At 38.7% G+C, this 26,976-nt stretch overlaps 2 protein-coding genes across 4 annotated transcripts in view; both read left to right on the plus strand.

Annotated features, from left to right (window-relative positions):
- The first annotated feature begins 1,249 nt into the window (after window positions 1–1,249).
- Window positions 1,250–7,582, plus strand: LOC139939759 (sulfotransferase 2A1-like). The gene is made up of 6 exons (XM_071935864.1): window positions 1,250–1,610; window positions 1,983–2,212; window positions 3,236–3,362; window positions 3,928–4,022; window positions 4,968–5,145; window positions 6,284–7,582. The coding sequence occupies exons 1-6, from the start codon at window positions 1,466–1,468 to the stop codon at window positions 6,391–6,393; spliced, it is 885 nt and encodes a 294-aa protein (XP_071791965.1). The 5' UTR covers window positions 1,250–1,465; the 3' UTR covers window positions 6,394–7,582.
- A 745-nt stretch (window positions 7,583–8,327) lies between these two features.
- The window catches only part of LOC139940135 (calcium-activated potassium channel subunit alpha-1-like), a 110,612-nt gene continuing 91,963 nt past the window's right edge, over window positions 8,328–26,976 (plus strand). For all 3 annotated transcript variants that reach the window (XM_071936388.1, XM_071936389.1, XM_071936390.1), the window contains exons 1-2: window positions 8,328–9,912; window positions 24,342–24,403. In XM_071936388.1, coding sequence (XP_071792489.1) covers window positions 9,577–9,912; window positions 24,342–24,403 — 398 coding nt within the window. In that variant the 5' untranslated portion in view covers window positions 8,328–9,576. The remainder of the gene's footprint in view (window positions 9,913–24,341; window positions 24,404–26,976) is intronic.

The raw sequence follows: 26,976 nt of genomic DNA on the forward strand, positions 1-26,976 counted from the left end.
AAACGTATTTATGTAAAATTACACATTTCTACAATCTGTGCTGTTATATTTGATGAAAATGAGGACTAAACTGATGTCAAAATAAAAACATCCTGACATTAGTTTAAGTTAGGTTTCAAAGCCTTGTTCAAACTACCAAAGTGTGTTATTCTGTGATTCATTTAAAAGTTGGTTCCAATTGCTCCACGGATTACAGTGTACACAGCTGATAGTGATAGTCACGGTTAAAGACACTGAACACTATCGTTAATTGTCAAAGATTAGTCTTCTCACTTGGTGTATCTCAACAAATGCATAACATAACAAACCTGTGATGATTTGAGCCCAATCGGTTGTTGAAGTTGCGAGATAATAATGAAAGAAAAAAACACCATTGACCTCAAATTCTAAATGAAATTCGTGGAAAAATATTCCGTTCTCGAAAACTAAATTACTTAAGAGGGAGCCGCTGCTCACAATGTTTAATACTATCATCCTCTCCCCATTACTCGTTAACAAGAACAGTTTTATGCTAATAAATATTTTGAGTAGTTGCCAATAGTGTCCACTGCCTTTAAAAATCGTACGAGGACGATGCACAAGGTTGTGTGGGAGAACCCGTCGTATCTCAACGCACATGATTAATAATCATTTATAAAATTTGCGTACCACGTGGTCACTGTAGCTAGATGGGCCTTTATTGTCATTGGTTGAATGTTTTCAGTTTGGAATTGGGGTCGTAAAGTTTCCACACCCTAAGAGGGAAGGAAGTAATCCATTTCATTAGAAATATTTTTTTTAAGGGACCGAAATATCGAATACCCGGAGTATTATTTTCGATCCGAGGGAACGAAATAAACGTTGTCCCTTTTTAAACGATTGGTGGGAATAAGTCGTGAGACGTTATGGATTTTTCTAGATTGCAACAAGTTTTGAAATGTTTCTGGTGCCCAACGAAGTGAACTTCGCATAAATAATATTCCTCAACCATTCGACAAATGCACCAACGGAGTTCATTAACTTGTACTTTTCCAGGTGGATTGGGTCACTTGGGTCTGCCCCGAGGTGCACTGACGTCACCACGGGAAGGCTCACGTGGTGACGTGTCTGGTTTTTTTTTCCTGGTTCGAGGACGAACGTGGGGTAATTATTGTATGCCCACGTTCGTCCTGGAAAAAATGAAAAACGCAACATCAGGGTCGACCCAGGGAAGCTAAACGAACTCACACATAGTTCGTCTCATTGGACGGTGTGTGGAGGGGGGGGGGCACATACCAGAATCTCCACACCGGCCGCACAAAAGTGTTCTGACGTTCTAGGCGAGATCGGGCATGGTTTGATGATATCTGTGAACTGATATACGTGGGTACGGTGAGGGTGAAGTTCGTGGCCTCACACTTGCCTCCGAAAGGCACCGATCCATATGAGTTAGTATTTAGTGCCTATTTCCGTCGACCTATTGTGTAGAGGGAACCTATTATCAACCATGGCGGAGACCCCAAGGCCAGCGCAATACGTTGATATTGGTGGGACTATGTGGCCTACCATGGTCACTGAGAAAACACTGAAGGCGATCAGAGATTTTGATGTATGGGATGACGATATGTGGATTGCCGTCTATCCGAAGTCAGGTAATACTAATATTAATAAGCCTATAGGGACTGTAAATAAGTATTAATTACACGTTTGGTAATGACCCAATGGTATCACAAGCTTGTCTTTGGTTGGAAAGTACAGCAGCTTACGATAGTGTAAAGCATTGTAAAGTAAGATCCATTTCACTTCGAATGAAATGTGTGCCATAAGAATTGAATTTGAGACTTAATGTCATACTGAAAGAAACCTCATGATTATTTTGTACTCAAATTACGAATAATTCTTCATGCTTGGACTAGACCGGATTTTCGACGATATCTGAAAAACGCTATCATCATTTTAAAATAAAACTTTTGGAGGACGTGACCGGCTAAAGCAAAATAATCTAACTGCCGTTTGGTTTGCAGGAACACATTGGGCTTCTGAAATATGCAACTTGATCAAGTACAGTGGAAACTCTCAGCATGGGCACAATCCATCACCGATGGAGTTTTTTAGCGGCAATCCATCCCAACACTCTCCGACGCTTGTCAGCGAATACAATAACGTATCTGAGTGGGAGTCACCTCGGGTGATTGCTACGCACGTACCCGTCGAGTACCTACCCCGGAAGATACTGGATGAAGGAAAGGGGAAGGTACAATACAAATAAAGTACGGTGTCCCAGGGGATTCGGTCCCCATAACGGGAAATAAACATGGGCTCGAGGAGGATGATTCAATAGAGGGCGCTATCTAAGAAGTTTTACTCGGTTTGCCTAATAGATGGACAGAATCTCCTGCCACACTATGTGAAACTTTTTTTTTACTCTGGTGGCAGCAGACTTTACCCGGTAATTTCACTGTTCCTTTGAAATGTAATCATGCTCAGAATGACATGAACAGTTAACTTCACCTGGTAAGTCTGCTGCCACCTAGCGTTCAAAAGTCCCCCATTGGCGACCACACCTACTGCTACGGCTGGTCGTGCGTTGATGTATGTACTTAGCAACATCAATTAGCAACGGGTGTAACCGTTAAACAAAGCCGCTACTTTTTTCCCCAAATACGACAACAAATAAATGCTGGTAATGAAAAGAAAAACAAACTTTCACACGACGTCATTTTCGTCACCCTTGTTTCATTAGCGAGGTTACCAAAAAAATAAAGTGTGAAGGAACCAAACCCGCACACTTTAGGGTCTTAAACCACGATATTTATTTAGTCTAGAAAATCAGCTTCAACGTCAAAGATGTGAGTATGATTGAACAACATAGGATTTTGGTACTTTTTCAAAATGTCCATAGATGTACATTAAACTTTACAGGGTTTGAAGATGACAGTGGAAAGCTTACCTTCAAATATTCCTTACTGAGGTGCTGTAGTTTTTGAGAAATGAGTAAAACAATGTATTGAAAATACGTTTGTAAAAGATTACAACAATTTTCGTCTTATGAGACGAAATTTATTTTCATGATATTGTTTTATTCATTAAACAAAAACTACAGCACCTCAGCACGTAATATTTTCAGGGAAGCTTTCTGCTATCATTATCTTCAAACTGTGTAAGTTTAGTGTAAATCTGTGGCCATTGTGTTTTTTGTCCTACAAAAAAGTTACATAGGCACTTTAAATCAGCTCTATGAAGTGTGGTCCTAGCTGTAATTTAACTTTCTCTGCAGGTACTAAGTGTCATACGCAACCCAAAAGACACTGTTGTGTCCGAGTATTACTTTCTTAAAGGCGTCAAACCTGGAGCCCCGGAAACGTTCTCGCAATGCTTGGTGGAAAATGGAACCTCTGAACACGGTATGGCCTATGACTACTTTTTCATCCCCGTGGCACCGGTTCGAGTCCCCAGCTGGATTGGCTTTATATGCATGTGGATTGGGTTTTCACCCGACCGACGACTGAATGAAATTTCCCTTTTGGCGGTTTTCCTCGGCAACTTTGTATAATCGATGTCATACAAAAAGGGTGTTTTAACAATTCTCCACGGGTTTGTCAGTTGACGTTTACGGTGGAAAATGCATTTACTGCTAGCAAGTTATGTTAGCACTGAACCAACTATATGTATAGTGTTCCTTTAATGACAGTCCTATACCCTACTATTAAACGGTATATACTCAACATGGGTCAACATGGATTGCCGACATTTTGATATGCAGTCTAATCTATACTGTTTTACTATATTGACTCAATAAATAGTCATAAAAAAAAGGACCCAAATCAGACGTACATTTTATGCATAATGGTCAAGGTCTAAATTGATTGTAATTTTTAATGCACTTTGGGTCGTTGAAGACAATCGGTTTTGGGGTTTAGGTTAGATAAAATCGTTTATCTAAAAGTTTATTGCTCTATTTATTTTCAGCGCCGTACAACACGTGGTTTGGTCACGTGCTTGGATACTGGGGTCAGAGGCATCACAGACAGTTTCTCGTGTTGAAATATGAGGATATGAAACGGGTTCGTAATTCAATGTGACGTCACTGGCGCCCCCCCCCCCCCCCAACACTCTTCCAGACCCAAGCTTTTATACGCCTGCAACCGTGGACCTAGTCTTGGCCCAAGAATTAGTTAATCGGGCGGCTTGAAATCTAGACTACACATACCGTGGCGGGCGCGCTTTGGCGATTCAACTGCGCGTAGTACACTATCCAGAATCACGCACCATAGTTTTGGGCCAAGACTACCGTGGACCTCATTATTGTCCAACTGAGGATCTTCTCCTAGACGTGTGCTCTATTGTCTTCTTTTGTTATAGGACCTCGGTTTAAATGTGTATACCTACTCACTCATACGCACACCATAAAAATAGTTACAATTCTTTTATCCCTATCCATATACCAACAAACCATGATCTTGTATTTAATAATAAACCTGAATATTAATAGGTTTTGATACGTGGCTCGTGTAACAAATTGAAAACAATTGATACACTTTATACGACTCATAAAGCTAACCTATAAAAGTTTGCTTTTTAAATTGATTTAGCGTGTTTTTTTTCTGGCGGAATTATTTTGGAGGATAGGAGAAGGACCGGAAAATTCGACATTTCAAAGTAAAGTTCGTTAAAACATAATACCGCTCTCTTGTGGTTGTCATCATAAAAAGCTTACATTGCAACTTTGTTACACAAAGCCTTTTATCGAAACGTTCAAGACGCTTTCAGTATTTAAATATTTTGACAAAAGATACATGTTTTTTCTAAGACTTAGGGGCCTATTTTAGATAATTGCGGATTTATATACACTATATAAAAACAATGTGAAGGTCATTAATTTGCCAAAACGTACGCCCTGTCATTTAGAGTGTAGGAAGTGTGATACATTGTGATTTATATTCGCTCTTTTTCTGGTCATTTGCAAAAAAAAAGTTCCAACATTTGTTTGTATTCGTGACGTCATTCAGGATACCCGCGGTGCAGTGATTCAAATCGCAGACTTTATGGGGCGCCCTCTTTCGGATGAAGCCCTTGATAAAATCGTTGACCTAGTTCAAGTTGACAGCATGAAGACAAGGTTCAAGACTGCAGGGGAGAGTCAAGAAAAGGAAAACAAGAAAGGTGCCAAAAACATTCTACGGAAAGGTAACTGTATGGGGTGCCGTAGATTCGGTCCCTTTATTGGAATTTAACGTGGGATTTAAGAGAAAGGTTTAAAGGGGGATCACGCTACTTAAAGGCCGTGGATGGACACTATTGGTAATTACTCAAAATAATTATTAACAAAAACTTTACTTGGTAACGAGTAATGGGGAGAGGTTGATAGTATATAAAACATTGTGAGAAGCGGCTCCCTCTGAAGTGGAGTAGTTTTCGAGAAAGAAGTAATTTTCCACGAATTTGATTTCGAGACCTCAAGTTTAGAATTTGAGGTCTCGAAATCAAGCATCTGAAAGCACACAACTTCGTGTGACAAGGGTGTTTTTTTATTTCATAGTTATCTCGCAACTCCGACGACCAATCGAGCTCAAATTTTCACAGGTTTGTTATTTTATGTATATGTTGAGATACACCATGTGAGAAGACTGGTACACAGTTCGCTATTGGTTGGGGGGGGGGGGGGGGGTCGGAAACTCAGTTGGGACAGATTCTCCTGTCGTCGGGTGCACCATGTGTGTATCAACCAGTGGAAGGGTCCTGTAAGAGCACCGAATTTAAACTCCGGTGTTTCTGATCAGCCGAGTGTGGGTTCGAATCCCCAGCCGTGACGCATGTGTCCTTGAGCAAGACACTCAACCATTGCTGTGTCCTTCGGATGGGACGTAAAACCGTTGGTCCAATGTGTTGTGCGCCGAAACCTTGTAGACCCTTTTAAGGTGCTAAATAATTGGATATCAGAATTCATCACAGTGCAATACCTTTCTGAAAATTTTAATTACTCAGCGCCTTGAGTGTTTGGTAGATACATGCGCTGTACATAAGACTTCGATGTTAATAATATTATTATTATAATTATTATTATTATTATCATTACTTGACATTCAGATAGATTTTGTTCTTTACACCGCGGAGTAGATTTTCGGAATCCGGGATGCTTCTCAGTTCTGAGAAAAGAACAGTTCTGCTTTTCTTTAACTACTATCTGTTATTTAATTATCAAGGATAAGTGGTTTCCTTCAATGTAATAAAAAAAAAATGGATTGACGTGAAAAATTGTGTAAACATTTTAGGAACAAAATGTATCAACAAATTGTTATCGTTTTTTCCCACCACTTACACGAAGGCGTCGTTGGAGACTGGAAGACGCATTTCAGTGTTGCAGAAAATGAGGCCTTTGACGCCCTCTATCGGCAGAAAATGGCTGGCTCTGGACTGGAATTACAGTTTGAGTGATCGAGATCATTAGCCAACGTCAAAAGATAACAGATGGTTCATCTTACAATTGGTATTATCTCATGAGAAGTACATTAAACTCATACACCAATGTGTGATAAATACTGTATACCAAGCCAAGTGGAAAGAAATAGAGAAAGAGGGAATGAGGGAGACAGACAGCTAACAGGGATTTGAAGGTGTTGGGGTAGAAGTTGGACACTCAAAGTCCAAATCAAAACGGGATGGTTATTATTTCGTGAACGAGTAAAAAGGGGGTTGTCTGTGGAAATGGAAGAAAGCAAAAAATAAAATGTTGTTTTTTTAAATTTATTTCACTCTTAGGTGTTCAAACAAAACGACAAACAACAACAATAACAGTAGACCAAAAATTTAATATAGAGAGGCAGAAAGAGTAAAGAAAAAGCATTAGATATGAAGGAGACAAAGGGTTGGGGTATAACCTGGAAATCCAACAGACCAAAACCAACAGACGTGTAATTGTGTATTATATTAATAAGTTATTTCCTTCCTTGTTATCTTCCAATATTGAGAGAAATTCTACAACTGTCCCGAGAAGCTTATCAACACTGATATTTTATTAACAAGATTATAAAATACTGCTGTGATGACTTCATGAGGTGTTATCTTACAAGTTTAAATATTTACAGATGGGATGTTACGAAACATTATTTACAGTACCATCAACTACACGTTGTTTTGTTCGTTTTACCTTCATATCAGACCTACCTCCTTCATCAGACCTTGTGTTGTAATTGAATTGCAATGACAAATTACAGTAGTTGATTTGTGGTTCCCAGACTTTGTCTTGTTTTGGTATGAAATAAACTGGCCGTGACTATCTCTCTATATATCTGGTTATTAGATTAAGACAGTCTTCCAGTACAAGGTAATTCCTTAATGAGTCTCAGGAGGGTGGTACATGCTAGACTCAATGTAATGTAGCCGCTAAAGACCAGTTCAAAAACTGGCGACCATCTTAAAACTACGGGTACGGAGTCTGTAATGGTGCATCTCTATTTGGTGTACATTTAAAATATATATATTGCGCACCGCCCTCTAGAGTGTCGAAAATTTGTCTCATCAGACGTTTAAATTGCCGCTAAAATATACCTCATTGCAAATAAGTTGACAACATCTTCGTGTTCTTTAGTAAACATTTAAAAAAATTATATCAAAGTTATGTTATTGTACTCGTAATAATAAAGATTCAAATACTCTACTTTTGCAGCCTGTAATAACAATTGATTGAGTTATGATAAAATAATTCCGTATGAGTTTTAAAACCATCGTCCAGATCAGCCTGACCTTGAAATTGGGTCAGGAGCCCTGGGGACGATTTCACAAAGAGTTAGGACTAGTCCTAACTTAGGACTAGTCCTAGGAGAAATACAAATTGCATGGATAGTCCTAAGTTAGGACGAGTAACTGGTCATAACTCGAGATAAGACTAGTCCTAACTCTTTGTGAAACCCACTCCTGGGATCTTTATTCCGGGTCAATCGGACTTAAGAATTTTTAAGAGTGTCATGCCATCTGTTTTACTAGTTCAGGTTCAAAAACTCATACATGTGATAGTTAATTGGTGCGCCTGTGCTATCGAACCCCGTTATTACACTCGCACATCCCACCATCCCCTCAATGTGAACGTGGTAATAACTTGGTATGACGACGTTTCTCCACAAAATTGTTATCTGTTTAATTCTTTTAAATGACCTCGTGCGATCCAGCGGTTCGTAAATCTAAGCTAATTATTAATAATAACCGCTTATCTAAGAGTTCTCATGAACAGCATTGCCCCCGTTCAGTCCGCAATGTGAGCAGCCCTCCATGCATCACATCACTGCAAAGCAAAACTCATTAATAATTTTTTGTGAGTGGTCGATCACGACGCGTTGAGCGCAGTGACTTCCCACATCAGTTTATCATCACACAATTTGGACGTACACATCAGTGGTTTTTTTTGCCGCGCGATCTCTGCGCTGAACAGTTGTTCACTGTACATATTCATTACCAGGTAAAGTCGTCTTTGTAAAAAGCTGTCAGGGGTTTGATCTATTGGAGATTATTGTCCATTGCTGAGATGTCGGAATTACAGTTGTGTTTTTCGTGACTGATTAACATCAGAGTTAAAGTAGAAAGGAGTTTGCGACTACGGGCTATTTTCAACGCTGGCACCACCAGGCAGGTGAGTTCGGTAGCTACGCGCTATACCGAAAGCGATGGGGGAAATTTGAGTGAGAACACCACGTAATATCAAAACCACACCGTGTCATCCTGTTCTACGTACACAATAATAGTGGGGTGTTCTATGAGATAAAGCTTATAGGATTATTTCCAGACACAATTCTTCACCTTGTGAAAAAAACGAAACCAACAATAGCAACGTTAAACATTCTTATATCGTATACAACCGGACTCCCGGCAAAAAGTCTGGTACCGGTTTCCAAGCGAATCGAAGCGTGACTGTGGTTCCACGCCGTCTACATGGACCAACATTACTTCACTTTGCACCGTTATTCTTCGAAGGACTTTTTATAGTATAATGCATCCCCTCTGATTTCTGAGAGAATGGAGTGAACACTCTACACGAATGTAAACGTCAACTTCTGATCTGTGTTGCTAGGAAGAACTTAATAGAAAACACTCGTCATGATGATCTCTTTTGTGTGGTAATTTTATGAGCTGGGTTTAGGGTTTAACAACATTTCAGTGGAAGAGTCTATCGTCTGTGTTTGACAAGAACAACGGCACTCAATTCAACGGACAAGTGGGACTATACTTGTGCTGTGGTCGACATTATTCGATGGAATAACGCTTGATAACAAAATCAACAATAACCCTGCAATTTACAGTTTGCCATTCTTGTGCTCATTGACTGCAATTTGACGTGTAGCGTTGTATTGAATACTTAGCATTGGAACGAAGGTCGAGTTAGTACCACAACCTTGTGTTTGGAATTAACAAGAATAGCAAGCTACCTCGATGGTCAAAGTGTTGACATGTTCTGATGAGGCTGCTTGTAATAGAGCTGTAAATTGGAACAAGATGACAGCACTGTGAACATTCTCTTTGGATTCTATTGACTTATTTTCGCGATTTGTTCATACTTCAACTGGTGACAGTTTGTCAAACCGAACTTTGTTGTAATTTCTTTTTTAGTGTTTCGGAGCAATTGGAATCATGACAACGGTGAATTTAACAGAGGAGCAATGTATAGCAACGTTGTGTCAGGACCCAGACTGCAATTACAAATACTGGTGGATTTTCCTCCTCTCAAGTCTGGTCACAGTATTTCTCGGCATGGGCCTCGTTATCGCCGTCCGCTTCATAACGAGGCTACCATGTTTGAATCGCCGGCGCCATGTTGGTTCGCACGAAGGCGGTGGGTGTTTGTCCAGTGTCTGTCCGATTAGTCTCATGGATAAGAATGCCGAGTCAGAGATTCACTGGATGGAAGCTGCGAAGGATGGAGCCACCAGACTAATGTCTGCCCAGAGTGGATTCGGCAGAGTGTTGGTAAGCCATCTTTATAAAACACTTTTTATTTTGGTTTTACCCTTGCCCTGGTAGGTTGTCAGTCAGTGCCACTGCACTGACGTCCAGGGCCCAATTTCATAGAGCTGCCTAAGCAAAAAATCTTTGCTTTGTAAAATCAGATTACCGGCTAAGACTCCACTCAATTGTTATGCTAAGTAAACAACAGCTAAATATTAGTCACAAGCAATGTACATGGCATGACATTTTTGCCAGTAACATGTGTAAAATAAGCAAGCTATTTTCGTGCTTACGCAAATCGGCCGTCGAAGTTGCGAGATAATAATGAAAGAAAAAACACCCTCGTCACACGAAGTTGTGTGCTCTCAGATGCTTGATTTAGAGACCTCAAATTCTAAATCTGAGGTCTTAAAATCAAATTCGTGGAAAATTACTTCTTTCTCGAAAACTCTGTTACTTCAGAGGGAGCCGTTTCTCACAATGTTTTATACTACCAACAGCTCCCCATTACTCGTTACCAAGTAAGGTTTCATGCTAATAACTATTTTGAGTAATAACCAATAGTGTCCACTGCCTTTAAACAAATATAATTATAAAGCGTATATTAAAACATGAATTCTGAATAAGTACCCTTTACAATCATACACCAAGGCCTAATACGAACATAATTAATTTCATCGAACTCTATACCACTCGCTGAATATTAAATATCATCTAAAGTGGTTTTGAATTATGATAGATAAAAGTATACATGCCTGCAATAATAAACCATGTGGTGAATGCATCGCAGAATACTGGCACCGGTAGCTGTACTGTTTTTTTTTTTTACAGAACACAAACTGTGTATGGGAATGTTGTCGAAATGGTTGGTAAAATCGCCGTATATTAGGAGGGTGTCTGTGAATTTTGCTCCATGCCTGGGAATTACACGCAGGACTTGGAAGCCATGACATCTGTTGCCCCTGCTTTGCCTTGGTGCCCTTCAAAATTTTCCCATTTACTTTAAGGATTTTCTGATGGAAGTGCCCTTTGCAAAATGAAAATGGTCTTGCCCTTTTAACATGTTCGTAAATGAAATGTATGTGATTAGTTCAACTCCAATTTAATCTGTAATTATGTGAAACTTTTGATAAATTAGTTCGAACACTCCTCTTACCACCCCCAACAACAACAGCAATCCAATAAATAAGTTAATAAATGAATAAATCAGTCCGAATATATTAACCAACCAATCAATCAAATAAGTAAATACCAATCATTGTACAAATCGATCAATCAATCAATCTTTTAAATCAATAACCAACCAGCTAGTCAATCAACCAATTAAACAACAATAATCGATGAAAATAATAATTAAATCAAAAAAAAAAAAAAATCATAAATAATTTAGTCAGTTTATCAATCGATCAATTAACCAAAACCAAACAAGCAGTAAATGATAATAAATGACATGTCATTAACTAATTAATATGAACAGTATAAATAAATGAACGAAATTAAATAATACAAATTAGGGCTAAATAAAAAAATTAGGGCGAGTATGGTCAATCACTGTCACGTAAATCCGGAATTGTGTTTTTTTCTCCAAATACCCTCTGGTAAAAAGTAATCTTTTTTTTTTTCAACCCCTAAATTATTTAAAATTTACCCAGTCAGTTGTCCTTGTGGGTTATTATTGATGATAATTAAACATTCGTTAACTAAATATTACGAGGTATTCATGAATAAATAAATCCATAAGATTAAATAAATGAATTTATATTGAAATAATACACAAGTAGAAAAAAGTCTTTATATAGGTGTTATCTGATTGAAAACGACACCTATATTTTATTTATGAAAGACAATGGACACTGTTGGTAATTGTAAAAGACCAGTAGTGTGGTTGTATTACAACATAATTATGCACAAAATAACAAACCGGTGAAAATTTGAACTTATTTGTTGTCGAAGTTGTGAGCGAATAATGGAAGAAAAAACACCCTTGTCTCACAAGTTGTGTGCTTTCAATTACTTGAATTCGAGACCTCTGCTGAGGTCCCGAAGTCAACTCTGATATATTATTGAGCAAATACCTCTTTCTCAAAAACTACGTTACTTCAGAGGGGGCCGTTTCTCACAATGTGTTATACTATTAACAGCTCTCCATTACTCGTTACCAAGTAAGGTTTTATGCTAATAATTATTTTTAAAGTAACTACCAATACTGTCCACTGCCTTTAAGGTACCTTTAAGGCTTTCCCATGAAACGTACCCTCTCAATCTATGAACATCAAATACGCCGCAGGTGTTAACCAGGTGTTCTCACAACAGCCAATATTGTCAATTATTAAATTCCTTTAAGACCCAAGCCAGCCAAAGACTCCGTATATTTAAATGAGGTAGCGCTCATGCCATCGGGGGAGTGTGGCGAGGGGTTTGGAGTAACTCTGATATATGGGTTTGTTACGAGCCGTAATATTAACTGTGAATATTTTAAAAACTAAGGAAAGGCAATTGCCGTCATGTTGTTACGCTGACTGGCATTATCAAGCATGGTTTAAAGAGAAGATCATGTATATATGGATAAAGATGCCCACCATGCTGTAAAAAGGAGTGGGGATGGGTGCAACTTCTCACCCATAAACTCTAGATTTGCTGAGATAACTATATAAATGAGCTATTCATTCCACGTACTGTATCGCTTTGGAACTCCTTGCCTGGTGCATGTTTCCTCCATCATACCTACAATTAGACTGTTTTAAGAGGAATATCGATTTCTAACTTTCAGCTCCCGAGTAATTTTCACAATAATTGTTTTTCTTGTCGCCCCTTAGCTAAACGTTGGCATTTAGTCTTGTTTGTGCAAACTATGGGGGCCTGCGGGAACAGACCCTGAAGTCACCATGCATGCAGAAGTTAATCTGGTAATTAGAAGTAAACAATTATGTTTTAGGGTTAGTTTTAATTACAAATTGTTCAGTGGCAATGAGCAGGTTTACTACATGTTTGCCGCAATGTTATAACAAGTGGCTTCCTATAGCGTTCATAGACCTTTTCGCAAATACTGGGGCGCGCGCGTAAAGCTTGGAATTAGATGCATTGTGGTCTAGCTGGTAGCAAAATTTGATTCATATCTATCCCACAATGCACCTCATTCAACAGTCTGCGCTTGCGCATTGGTATTTGCGATAAGGTCTATGTCAGTCACTCGGTGACGCGCAAGGCACTTCAACATGCAGTATTTACCTGTATTGTTGTTGTAGGACTGCGTTTATTAATATTAGACCTACTCTTTTTTACATAGCACCATGTAATGTTTACAGGGCGATGTGGCGCAAAATGCAGTGTGTCAGTATTTTAAATACCATATAGTCGTGATGTATACACATCAGATAAAAATCCAAGATACAGACATTAATAAAGGTCACATCAATAAATTGGCATTGGATTATTCCTATTGCAACCACAGACTTCGTTTCATGGTTCCATCTTCCTATATATTGCCTCTGGGAGAGAGGAATTATTAATTCGCGCGTTGCATTCAACAACATGAACACCTACTTTGGCTCCCCGTCGCCGCCCCGTGTCCCTGCATAGGACTTCACCCCTAAGGCTCTTGTTTCCAAGCAAACCGTGCACCCGATTGCAAGCAGCAGCTGACAATCCTACACGCCCACTGTGTGGATGGAGCGATTTATTTATTCATTTATGTTCTAAAATAAACGTGTTTTTTATTTTCATTGGAGTCGTACGCGGCAAAGACGTTTCCGTTCTTGATCAAGTGTAAAACAAACAGACATTTTTATGTAATGGCATAGATAGGCCCTTTTCGAAACAACGGAGTCGGCTTCAGGCTATGTCATCTCGTCTGAAGCCCTGAGCACGTACGCAATCCACGCGCAATTTTGTCAAAACAACCGCGGGGCCAAGCTAGCCTGAGCCGAAACCGTGGTATCGAAAAGGGGCCATATATTCAACATTTCACATTCCCGAAACCAGACTATAGTCTACTCGTAAAATGCCCAACGGGTGAAACAATTGTTCATTTTGGCGCCCAAACTCATTTTGCGACTGTGCGTTGAATATTCCGAACATGCTTCCACAGTAAGAAAGCTCGAGAGCATAGGAGATGTGATGGAGTGATTGTGCGAATTTATATTAAATCTAAGTGCTTTAGTAATTATAGAGTGTGCAGCGAGTGGCGCAATCTGGCACTGCTATTTTACACTTTTGAATTGGATGGAAATACTTCACTATCAAGTTTGCCTATCCGCACACTCGATATTGACAAGGGTTAGATACAGTATGCGGCGTGGTGCGACAAATAATGAAATGAAGTGATGTACTATCTCCCCCCCCCCCCCCCCCCCAACACACCCAATAGCTGTACACTTCTTGTACGATGTCATGTAAAGAACAACAAAAAGGAATTTTATTTTGTTGTTGCCATTGGAATAAATATCTAAACTATCGCTTTTACAAAAATGCTTGCAATTAATTGAACTCCTTAACGAGCTATCGGCCTATACATGTATTTGGATTATAAATCACCATCGAGTTGTATCTTCATCCATGGTTGTACAGTTGTATCTGTCAAGGTTTCCATTTTCATATACCCCAAGCATAATTTTGTTAGTTAAAAGGAGATAATTGTTAATTATATTAGTGCTTTCTTCCCCGCACGGGCTTTTGTTTCAAGCACCACTCTACATCCCACCACTCGGCCCCTGCTTGCCCGTTCAAGTGAGGAGGTATTCATGAGGCAGAATAAAAATGAAAACATGTTTAGCGTCATCTCCAGTTTCCTTTGAGGCCTCCTCCTTCTCTCTTTTGTTTCTTTCTTTTCAGATTATTTTTGAGGAGAAAAAAAAGCGGACACAATATTTTAACGATCTCAGCAATGAAAAAAATCATTTTAAAAAATAGCTCAACCGTTTCTATCGAAGAAAATAAATTTGTCGGGCGGACATTTAAAACAAAAACGAAACAAAAACCTCATTCCTTTTTTTTTAAAGGGAGGACGCTAAACATGTTTTTTATTTGACTTGGCCTTATTATACCCAGCGCACAGGACACACCGCATAATGCATAAACTTGGGGCTGAGACTACCCCAGTACATACTCTAGGCAACACTCGAACCACTCTTTATTTTATAACATGCTTCTTTAATTATGTTCAAAAGTAAAAAAAAAAAAAGGAGTGTGGACGTCGTATTAATAACTAGATGGCTTTTGGGTGGTACTTGAGTACTTCGAGGTGATACCCTGGGTGCGAGGTTGTGTGACTCTATAATTATGTAAAATGTGAGATGGTTATCTTATCAGTTAGACTTTATGGTATGGTATCTAGCGTAGAAGGCAGACCAAAGCTCAAATGCAAACTTTGATATCCCACACAAGGGCAGGGGCGACATACTAAAATAGTGTAGGGCCCCTAGACATAATTAGTGTGCAATGAAACATCTGTCCGTTTTTAAACTAAATTATTACGTAATGGCTTTAGATAAACTTGTCATCAGTACTTTGTTTGGAATAATAATAATATAATAAAACAGCATTATATAGCGTATTCTGGATCACAGATACCTCGATGCATTTTACAGTTTTAAAATGCTCGTTATTTAAAAAGGTACACTACAGACAAAAACTCAGGTCAGTTGTATACAAAGCTGTAAGATGTATAACTCTAAAAACTTACTTAAGAAAATCGACACCAAGAGTAAAAGCCACATTTATTAATACATGACTCATTTCAAAACCTGACCAGAGAAGTGACATGCTAAGAAATAAAATTATAGTCAAAACACCAGAAAAATAAGTCAATAAACTAAGAATCGAAATAAGAATCATCGTTGGCCATTTTGTTTTTTATTGTGACATGGAAGAATCATAGACAACGCGGTGAACTGACTGTAGGCAAATTGAAAATCTCCCAAACATAGTTACGATAATATGAATAAAATGACTTCGTTTATGTATGCCTTGAAGCACGTTGACTCCATTTTGTAGTTGTTTTAATACTCGTAAACTTGCTTCAGTCGCGGGTTCAAATCCTGCTTCGTGTTTTTCCTTCGTTCGTCACAATATCAAGATACATACAGATTTGGAAAATAATTGTATAGCCTTATAAAGTGTTCAGAAACAATAAACTACGATAATATAAAAACATAACTTCGTAATTTCTGCCTTGAAGCAAGTTGACTTCATTTTGAAATGTTCATAAACTTGCTTCAGTCGCAGTGTCAAATCCTGCAATATTGCTGTATTTTTTATTCTTCGTTTGCCACAAATTACACATCAGGACACATACAAATTTTGCAATTTATTGTAGCCTCATATAGTGTTCCGAAAATAATGCATGCTGTATCGTCTTAAATATTCAAAATCTGAACATTTTATAAACCACTTTAATTCCCATTAGTGAGCTCGGTTGCATTGATTCGGCGAAGGGGGTGGTTAGTTAGGAAGCCTGATACACAATACACTAGCGTAGGCGTACTTCCAACTCCACACGACAGTTTAAAGCTAGCTATTTCTTCTTAATTTGCTAAGTATTGAATGACGAGAGTGGTATATCTTAGCAACGGGCCGGCAATGTGGCAGTTTACGTACGACCTTCAACATCCCAGCGTCACGGCCCTGTTCAGGATAAACTGATTTGGGGGTAGTAAATGTCTGTGATGAACCATTATACAATTATTTATCACAAACTACACAACAAACAATGGTTATTAATACGATGAGATCCTGAAAAAAATAAACAACTCGTTGTGTATTGACAGTCATTTCGTCCATTCATGCATAAAAAGCCCTTGCTCTATGATAAAGCTATAACTTTAAGTTGACGTTATTTTGCATCGACTGAAGGGCTTGCAATCACAAGGTTATGGGTTCGAATCCTATCAAGCTAAACGCTGATTTCACAATGACTATAGAATAAGTTGTGTCATCTAGTTACTCAATCACAACTCCCTCTATATGAGATCTTGAAAAATAAACAACTCATTGTGTATCGACATTGATGTAAATCATTCATGCATGATAAAACCATAACTAACTTAGGTTGACAACTTGTGCATTAACTGCAGGACTTGCAATTACAAGGTTATGGGTTCGAATCCTACGAAACTAACTATCCGCTGATTTCACAATGGCTACATAAAACTAATAATAACAAATTCTCGTATAGCGCATTCCACAACATTAAGAGTTTGTGAACAAACTCTAGGTGTTCGGTTTCCGAGAGTAAAAACCTGGTGTAAAAAAACACAGATATTTCACCTTAAAATAAGATGTGTCATCTAGTACTTATACTGAATGTCTTGATTTTAGCAATTCGTTATCATTAGACGTAGACCAACGTTTGTATGAGGGAGTTTGGCTGTTGCCAGCTTGGCATTTATAACTTATTGTTGAAGTTTGCAGAGTTCCCCTGGCAGGAAGAAAATGTATACAAACAAATAAACAAACAAACAAACAAACAAACAAACAAACAAACAAACAAACAAACAAACAAACAAACAAACAAATACAATTACAAAAAAGTGGCCACAAAGGCATCAATGCATTATTGCTATGATGTTACCCACTGGCCTCGGTTTGGGTAATGTGTGTTTCACAAAAAACAAAATGGCCGCTTGCACATTGATTCAAGCTACACTGATTAGTGAAGGTCGCACGCAGGTTAGTGACGTCATTATGTAATGACGTCATTATTCTGGAATCAACTGCACGCAATTGATTTAAGCGTCAAACCAACCTAATTGGTCTGCCATGACGGTCTTTGACGGCTGATTGCAAATGTTCCCCCTAAAAAATAAAACGCACAGTTTTGTTCAACCAACCTTTAACATTTCAAAACACCCCATGGAGGTTTGACCGCTCCAAGAACAAGATATATATAGCATTCATATATTTTACCGAAAACGGTATACAGCTAATCATGGTATCCCCAAAATAGCCCAATTAGCTGAGCACATTCCTGATCCCTTACCAGTGATTGTAGTATAATTTAACATTTGTAATAAAACCATTTAGGACCACTCTAACGATTGGGACAGAATACTTACAAATGTCAAACTGTGCCGAATTATATTTACAAAGGTCAAACAGTGCCACTGGAAAATCAAAAGCTGCTGCAAGAACTTTAAACTTGAAGTGGGTTATTTGTATGACACATTGTACTGTGGTCTTCGAACCTCTTAAACACAATTGCTATCTGTAAATACAAACACAGCGTAAGCCCAAATAGTACTGAGAGATAGGTGCACAGACACTGAACAAACTCCTCTAGCATTCAGTGCAAACAAACAAATATTTTGAAGATTTTACAAGCATAGTTATTGCCCTTAAATAAAAGATTATATCATTAACAACTTCATTTGCATTAGAAGTCCAAAATAATTGTTGATAACCTTATATTCATGAGCTTGGGCTTATAATGAAGCTAATCGGCGCTTGCGTGCAGTAATTTAAAAGTACCAATACTTTGTATAATAATTTTAAAGACACTGGGGTGGATTTCACAAAGGTAGTCCTAACTTAGGACTAGTCCTAGGCAATGCTAAGAGATAGGACTGGTCCTAAGTTAGGACCAGTAACCCATCCTAACTTAGGACTGGCCCTATCTCTTAGCATTGCCTAGGACTAGTCCTAAGTTAGGACTACCTTGGTGAAATCCACCCCTGGACACCTTTGGTGATCTCAGTTGGTGTATCCCAACATATGCACATACAAAAACGAATCTGTGAATTTTTTTCCCAATTGGTCATCGAAGTTGCAAGAGAGGAAAGAAAACCACCGGTGGTGCACAATTTATTGTACCTTCGGATGCATAAATAAACTAGTCTTCAGGTCTTTGAATATTTGAGTGAGAAATTATCTCTTTCTCAAAAACTACTTTACTTCAGAGGGAGCCGTTTCTCACAATGTTTTATACTGTCAACAGCTCTCCCTGCTCGTTACCAAGTCAGTTTTGTTTTGAGTAATTTAATACCCGCTGCATGCTAAAACATACGATTCAAACTGCCTCTAGTTATCGGGGAATCTCAGTAGTCTAGTTGGTAAATCACTCTATAATTGCATGGGTCGTTGGTTCGAATCCCACCCGAGTAATATGCCTGTGATTTTGTTCCACAGAACTCGGGATAGTAGTCGAGGATAGGCCCTTTCAAGTGCTAACACACATCAGTGTATATTGGTAAACCAAAATTAATATAATTTAATAGTGTCCAGTGCCTTTAAAAACGTTTTACGTCAATAACCGAATGACGCACGAGACACGAGCGTCTACCAATCCGTGTAGACGACACTGGTTCCTTAATCAGTCTTCCTACCTCCATGGTCGTCCCCCAACCCCCCCTCCCATCCCATCCAGTCGGCCGTGCTCTTCCAGAGATTTACCCGTGAAGGACAGCCAGTGAAGACCAAGTCGGGCACACAAGTCGACGCCGGGCGTTTCTGCTTGACAGGCAGTAATAATATCATTGACTTGCTCCAGTGAGTCACGCCTGAATCTGGAGCAAATCTACCCACAGGCGACTTGGACCTGGCCCCATCTTGGGACCTCGACTGGTCAGAGAACGGATAAGGCATCCGGGAGCCAATTTTGTTTTCTGCACAGTAGATTTGCAATCATCAAAAAATGTACTTGTGTTTTTTTAAGGATTCCCTTTTGTGAATCGATTTAGTAAAACAAAATTCTCCCATTGAAAAGTACTACGACAGTGGCCACATTGATGTACAGAAAAAACGTTTCTGTAGGCCGACATTAGAAATGACATCCTCATATTTTTTCCAGATTTTTTTTTTTTAAGGATTCCATTTTTGAATCGATTTTTAAGAAGAAAAAATCCCCAATGGAAATCTCTCTATACGACAGTGAGCATTTTGATGTACAGAGACAAATAATTGCATCCATGTGGACGCTGCCTCGAAAGGCTTGCTTTATGGGGAGACTGACCCACTGCCTAAACACTTCTCGCCCATCACCGATCGAATAAATACAAAAATCCAAGTCAGTTTTACAGCTAACATAAGGAACAAAAGTTCCCTGCCGTTGCGTTAAAGTAACCACGTATTTCAAACAGTCACTCAGGCAATTTGATTAGTATAACTTCACAGACCTGGGCCCAACTTCATAGAGCTGCTTCTTAAGCAGAGAATTATGCTAAGCAAAACAAAATCAGGATACCAGTCACAAATTGTACATGGATACATGGTGATATGGTTGGTTGCCCCATTCTGGTAAGCACAATTTTATAGTAAAGTTTACGGTAACACAATGTAATGGCGATCTCTTAATGAGTTGGGGTAGTTCTAGAAACAACCGTTGGTTTCAACTCGACGTTTCGATCAGCAGGAGCACATTTTTGTTGTGCTGAGCTCCTTTTTGGGCTTAAAGGCAGTGGACACTATTGGTAATTACTCAAAATATTTATTAGCATAAAACCTTCTTGGTAGCGAGTAATGGAGAGAGGTTGGTAGTATAAAACATTGTGTGAAACGGCTCCCTCTGAAGTGGAGTAGTTTTCGAGAAAGAAGTAATTTTCCACGAATTTGATTTCGAGACCTCAGATTTAGAATTTGCATGAGGTCTCAAAGTCAAGCATCTGAAAGCACACAACTTCGTGTGACAAGGGTGTTTTTTCTTTCATTATTATCTCGCAACTTCGACGACCGATTGAGCTCAAACTTTCACAGGTTTGTTATTTTATGCCTATGTTGAGATGATAGAGAAGACTGGTCTTTGACAACTACCAATAGTGTCCAGTGTCTTTAAGCAGCTCTGTGAAATTGGGCATTGACTTGCAAACACGCTGGTTGTTTTATTGCAGTAGATAGACCGTTGTGTCGTAAGCAACACTGCCCAAGGAGACTCGAGCCTTTGCGTTGAATAACAGTCATCCTTCGCGTGGTGCTGGACCGGCAAGTTGCCTATTTCTTTAGCAATCACCAGAAGACTATATTCCTAACACCTCGTTAATTAACGGCTAGTGAACTGAAACAGTGCCAGTTCTTTTTTTAACCTCCCTTGCTAAGGGGCATCACGGAAAACTCGTCATTTGTGATTTGTATACATAGGTATAAAACATAATAGCGAGGAGATGTAGTGAGTGTCTCGACGCTTCCATCAGTTTGTGATTTGCAATCACAGTGGTGTTATTGATGTGTCTATAGTTTGAGCAGTAAAACTTTCCTTCAAATAAAAAAATGATTAAATGGTATTATTTAAACGTGCTGCCACTAAGAGTGTTGAGTATTTGTGACAAAACCGACACTTTTAGGACAATTCTTGAAAGCAAAGTCAGCTTCAAGACTGTCCGGATCGCATGTACGTAACAAAATGGCCGCTTACGTGTTACCCGTGTTTTTATACAGACTAAGCTATGTTTATGCATCGTATAGGTCGGGCCTGGCTGGCTGAAGCAGTTTGATGATCAGCAAACTAAGCCCAGGCTTATTATAGCTGGCTAACAGTGACATTGTGGCTCAAATAAAACAAAAACTGTTATCGACAATATGGAGTCGAAACCACAGTTTGTTTAACTGTTGGTTTTTCGTGTTATTGATTGACTGACCATGAATTAATGGATCTCATCTTCGTCAACTTAAAATGCATGCCTGCAACAATACAAACGGATCTTCACAGTTCAAGTAGCTTTTTCAAAACATATATTCCAAGGCCTTCAAAACAAACGAAACGCACATGTATTTTTTATTGTTATTATTTTTTTATTATTCCATTTCCGCTTTGCTCAAGGAACCCACTCAACAAAATCCAAAACTCTTTAGAGGTAAAGTTTGCCTTCGGTTTGGAGGAACCGTTTTACTATTTTAATCCTAGGTGAGTTGTATGCAATACAATCAACATTAAAACAAATTCATTGGTCACTTGTTTTTTAGATATCGCTGAAAATCCCAAACGATTATGTCCACGCAAGTGATAGTCCCCTACTGGGAATACTCAATCTGAGAAACGTTACTTCAGTAACACTTAAAAGTTGAGGGCATACAAACTGATATCATTTCACATAACTATATTACTTCAAAGTGAAATGAATCTAAAAATGATTTAATACCATCGACAGCTGCTTAAGGCTTTTAACCGAACGTTTTTATTGGCATAATTTTTAAGAGAGAGTTTACCAAACACCTTTCCCTTTAATGTTTTCCTTTCTTTCAACTTTTTTTTTTGAAACGCTTCATTGCATACGGCCCCTCAAGGGATGTCACGTTTCATTGGTCACGAGTAAATTGAAATACCCTGTTAAAATTAACGTTCGGTCACCAACCCCTTTCATAGGTACTTCGTGATTTCGGGACTTTATATTAAACTTCGAGAAAAAAAATCTGAAACCCAGAGTACCGTTAGAGAACAATGTTTACGATACGGTTGTTTTAAAAATAGTAAATAATAAACCACAAGGGAAACTGGCTGGGTTCATTGGAAATGATGTGGAGTTGAACGTGAAAAATTGAGTAGAGCAGGATTGGAACCAACGACCTCCGGGTTAATGAGCCGGCGCTCTGTATACCAACTGAGCTATCTAGCTCTATGTTGGCAGTCTCATTATTTTGTCAGTCTATGTTCAGTGTGCCACTCAGAAGCCTGACTGGCACTTTTGGGGTATCTTCATGTGTCAATGGTGTAAATTTTAACAAAATTTGTGCAGTGCATACCCGTCCCCTAAAAATTACAAAAATGAATTTGTATATACATTCATATCGAAATATACACCGACCATTTTTAACGTTAATTTATCAATTCCATGAAATGTTATTCCTCCCCAGTTTGTTTTAACCACAGCCATTCGAATATATTCACAAACTTGGTGCTTTAAAAAAGACCGCCTGAAGTTTTACCGTGGGTCATTGATACAGCGGTGAATATAGAAAAGAAGACGACACCTCGATGTAAACATCAAATTCTCTTCATTTTACCAGACGGTTAACTCAAGTGGTTAGCTTCCAATAAGATGATACTGTAATAAGATATGGCTTGCATTTAACCTTCTTCTTAATTCAGTCGTGTGTGTGTTTGCACATTGTGGCCTCTTTCGAGTCGTATAGGCTCTATATCTGTCTTCACTGAGCAGCTGAATGACTTTTAAAGACATATTTTTGTTTCGTCGTGGTGAAATTTGTTGGCGTCTTCACATTTCGATCTGAAAAATGTCATGGTAAAATAAATCAAACTCCCTGACCCAACGTGTGACTTCATCTTCAAAGTATGGACTTAAAGCAGTTTAAAGGTGCAGGATAACTCAGACACATAAAAACAATATTGTCGATTTTCAAAGGATGGGATATTTTACACTTTACTTTAATTTATTTTGAAACGCAAATCAAATTGGAAAAAATTGGTTGCGAACTTAATGGAAAATGGGACAGCTGATACATAATCTAATAAAAAATGTGTTCAACTTTCAATGGACGATATTACAACTGTAAATATTCATTCTGAAAATGCAAATCAATCGAACAAGTTAAATTGGTTATTATTAATTGACACAATGTGTGGAATTTCGGTTTCACCTTATGGATACGGCTGTGTCAAGACGGCGGATTTTTCTCCCTTTATAATAGTCATGATTACAAGATGTTTGTTAACCCTTTAAAGGAACTGGACACCTTTGGTTATTGTCAAAGACCAGTCTTCTCACTCGGTGTATCTCAACATGCATAACATAACAAACCTGAGTGTGCAAACTTGAACTCAATTGGTCGTCGATGTTGCGAGAGAATAATGGAAGAAAAGACGCCATTGTCGCACAATTCGAGACCTCACCGGAGTTATCGAATATTTAATTCAAATATTTTAGTGAGAAATTACTTCTTTCTCGAAAACTACGTTACTTCAGAGGGAGCCGTTTCTCACAAGGTGTTATACTATTAATAGCTCTCCATTGATCGCTACCAGTAAGTTTTGATGCTAACAATGATTTATGCCTTTAAGCATTATGCTTGGTTCATAACCTATACAGCATGTCAGTGATACACTATGCATGAAACATCCAGATGGTGCACTTCTAATGTCATTCACTGTAGCTGAGAAACAGTTCTTATGGAATCATTTACCATAACTGCATTGAATGGTTTTCACATTTGGAAAGGACAGGAAGGTCATAACTGCCTCATTAATAACCATGGTTATGTTCATGAAAGTATTAAAGCCAATATACACTTTCGGAACAGAAAAAAATCCAACATTCAAATCCCGGTTATGCCTTCGCCCTCGCTTGCCTCCTAAACACAAATAAATTTTTACAAAAAATACGATAAATAAATACATTAATAAATAAAAAAATACATTAAAATAAATCAAATAGACATGTCCGATTACGCCGATGGCACACTAGATATATCAGAATATGATATGTTTTAATACAGATAAAACTTGCTTCAATGTTGTATTTTCATTCATCAAACAAATTCTTATATAATATTCTTTTTGATTGTCTTTACAGTTAATAACGTACTTCTCTGTCAGCATGGCATCCTATGCAATATACGTCATTGACACAAGCAAGTAAGTTATCATTATTTGACTGTCTTTCTCTAATACACTATACACTTCAAACTTCCAGGTATGGGGTCACGTTGATCCTGACCCGTTTCTGAATCAGTATGACCCGGTATCTGTGTGAAGAAAATCCCATCTTTAACCACTTTCTTGGTCAGCCTGACCGCAAAATGGGTCAAGCTGACCCAGAAATGTGCCACGGGTTGGCATGGGGATGAGTCTGGTTGACCCAGAAATGGGTCAAGCTCTTTGGGAGGCGGAATCACACTTTGAGGCTCTTCAATTACGCAAGAGATCTGCCGTTGAGCACACGTCCATAATCAATTTTGACCTCGCACAGTTTCACATGATTCTCAGTTAAGTCCGACGTACATGTATACAATATACAGTCATTACCTGTCACCGTCATTGCCTACAAGGACCGGGGACCTGTCTAAGACCTATCCAGATTAGGTGTTTTACAAAGACCTTTCGAAAAACCCCAACACTAACATTTCAAAGGCAGAATTATAATGGGTATACCCAGCTCTTGACTTCAGCTCCATGTCATACATTAACACCTGTGCAAGTGACGTATGTACGTTCCAACCCATCCTCATAATATAAGAATCACGAACAGATGGGGGTTGCCGACAGTCTGTTTGATTATCACACACAGTTGCTGAATCCACATGAGCCATTCAGACATGATCATCAGTCCAAGTCAATTCACGCACGGCTAGAGCCAGCCAGGTCTGTCTAATAGACTTGATTCAAGCCCCTTTCTCGTGTTAGAGGTCCCCAAGCATATCCGCCGTCAAAATGTAGCTAATTGTGGTCCCGAGAATGGGACTCGACGGGGTTGTTATCGAAAAATCTCCCCACGTGGGGAGATGTGTACAAAACCAATGGGAGCGTGACACAGGTTGGGGAAGTTTCCAGACGTTAGGCAATGGGACTGAAAAAACAAAAGGACTCCCACGGGATTGGGACTTGAGTCAAGTCTAGGTATTTCCTATAATATAGTCAGCTCACCATGTGACCGTATTATGACTATTATAGAATATAGCACTGTGTGCAATAACCCGTGGAAGTCGAGCTATTAAAGGTATAATGTCATTCAACCTTAATAGCCAACACAATTCTTCAAAATACACCACCAGAAAAAAATGTCAAGGTCAATGGGAAAAGGTGTGCAAAGTTGACAAATTGATAATTGCAAAAAAAAAGGATATGGGTCATTTTTCATGCATTTCTCGCCCCATCTTGACGAATGTGTTTTACTATGATGAATAACAAAGATAGCACCCGTGGGATATTGGTGATTTATGAATGAATTGGCTAACAAAATAACGATTATAGTTGTTAAAATTCTGTTGCACGCAACATTATGCCTATACGAGTATTTGAAGTATATAAGCGTCCATATTTGTGTTGGTTGCTGAATTGATATAGCTCCATGATATAACCAAAGAACCATACGGTCTGTGGATTACCAGTGACGAACCATGCCTCGAGGCTTTATCCCACATACAATTTTTTCAAAGCCCTGAAAAGTGTTTTTATATTCAAACAATAAACCTGGATGTGAAAGCTAAAGTGTTCTTTTGGGAAGTGCATGGTGTAGGCTTATGGTGTTACAGCAACCTAGACTGGTCCCCCAAGATAACAATAAGGACAAATATGCGTTTAATAGCCTCGCTACCATGGGCAGCGCGCCGTATCGATACCTCTCGTCATTGAATAATGAATATGTACGATCATTTATTGCTCATTTGAATGTGTTATAGCATATAGCACATTTAAATTTTCCAATTCCATGGGTTTAAGCGAGCAAGGCATGTAGGGAAAAATGGCGCGGTGAGATCTATTACGTCTGGGAACGAGGTTGTGGTTTAACAGAACCAGTGATATCAAAAGCATATACAGTCACGTCTACCATACACTGATGTGTTATAAAACGTTCACGTATAGTACGACAGCCTGCGAAATGAAATAAAGATGAACGGTACATGTTGTACCACGTGACCGTCAGGATCTTGCCGACGAGCCTCGAAGTGTGACGTCAGATGATCAGTCTATAAATAGCAACTTAAACCTTACTAGAGTGTATGGAAGATGAATTGTTCACTTTTTTTTTATTCGAACCTCAAATTGATGGAGACACCCGTATCGAATAGCCAACTGATTGAGCAATTGACTGCACACTCGTGGAATACAGTATATTATGCAATCAGAGGAGATCTAATTCAAATTCTAATTCTGAAGTCTCGAAATCAAATTCGTGGGAAGTTACTTCTTTCTTGAAAACTACGTCACTTTAGAGGGAGCTGTTTCTAAGAATGTTTTACACCATCAACCGTTTCATATAACTCGTTACCAAGTATGGTTTTATGATAATAGTTATTTTTAGTAACTCAGTATAGTGTCCACTGCCTTGTAGCCTTATGCTAATAGTCTTTGACGTCATTTCTCAATTCATGACCTTGATCATACCTATCAGTCATAGTCCCACAGTCTATACCTATCCGGCTGATTGTGGTAGATTCACATAAATAAAGAGGACCACTTAGACCCATTTCGAAACCTGCGCCAGTTCA

This window comes from Asterias amurensis, chromosome 7 (assembly GCF_032118995.1).
Source record: "Asterias amurensis chromosome 7, ASM3211899v1".
In the NCBI taxonomy this organism is placed as follows: Eukaryota; Metazoa; Echinodermata; class Asteroidea; order Forcipulatida; family Asteriidae; genus Asterias; species Asterias amurensis.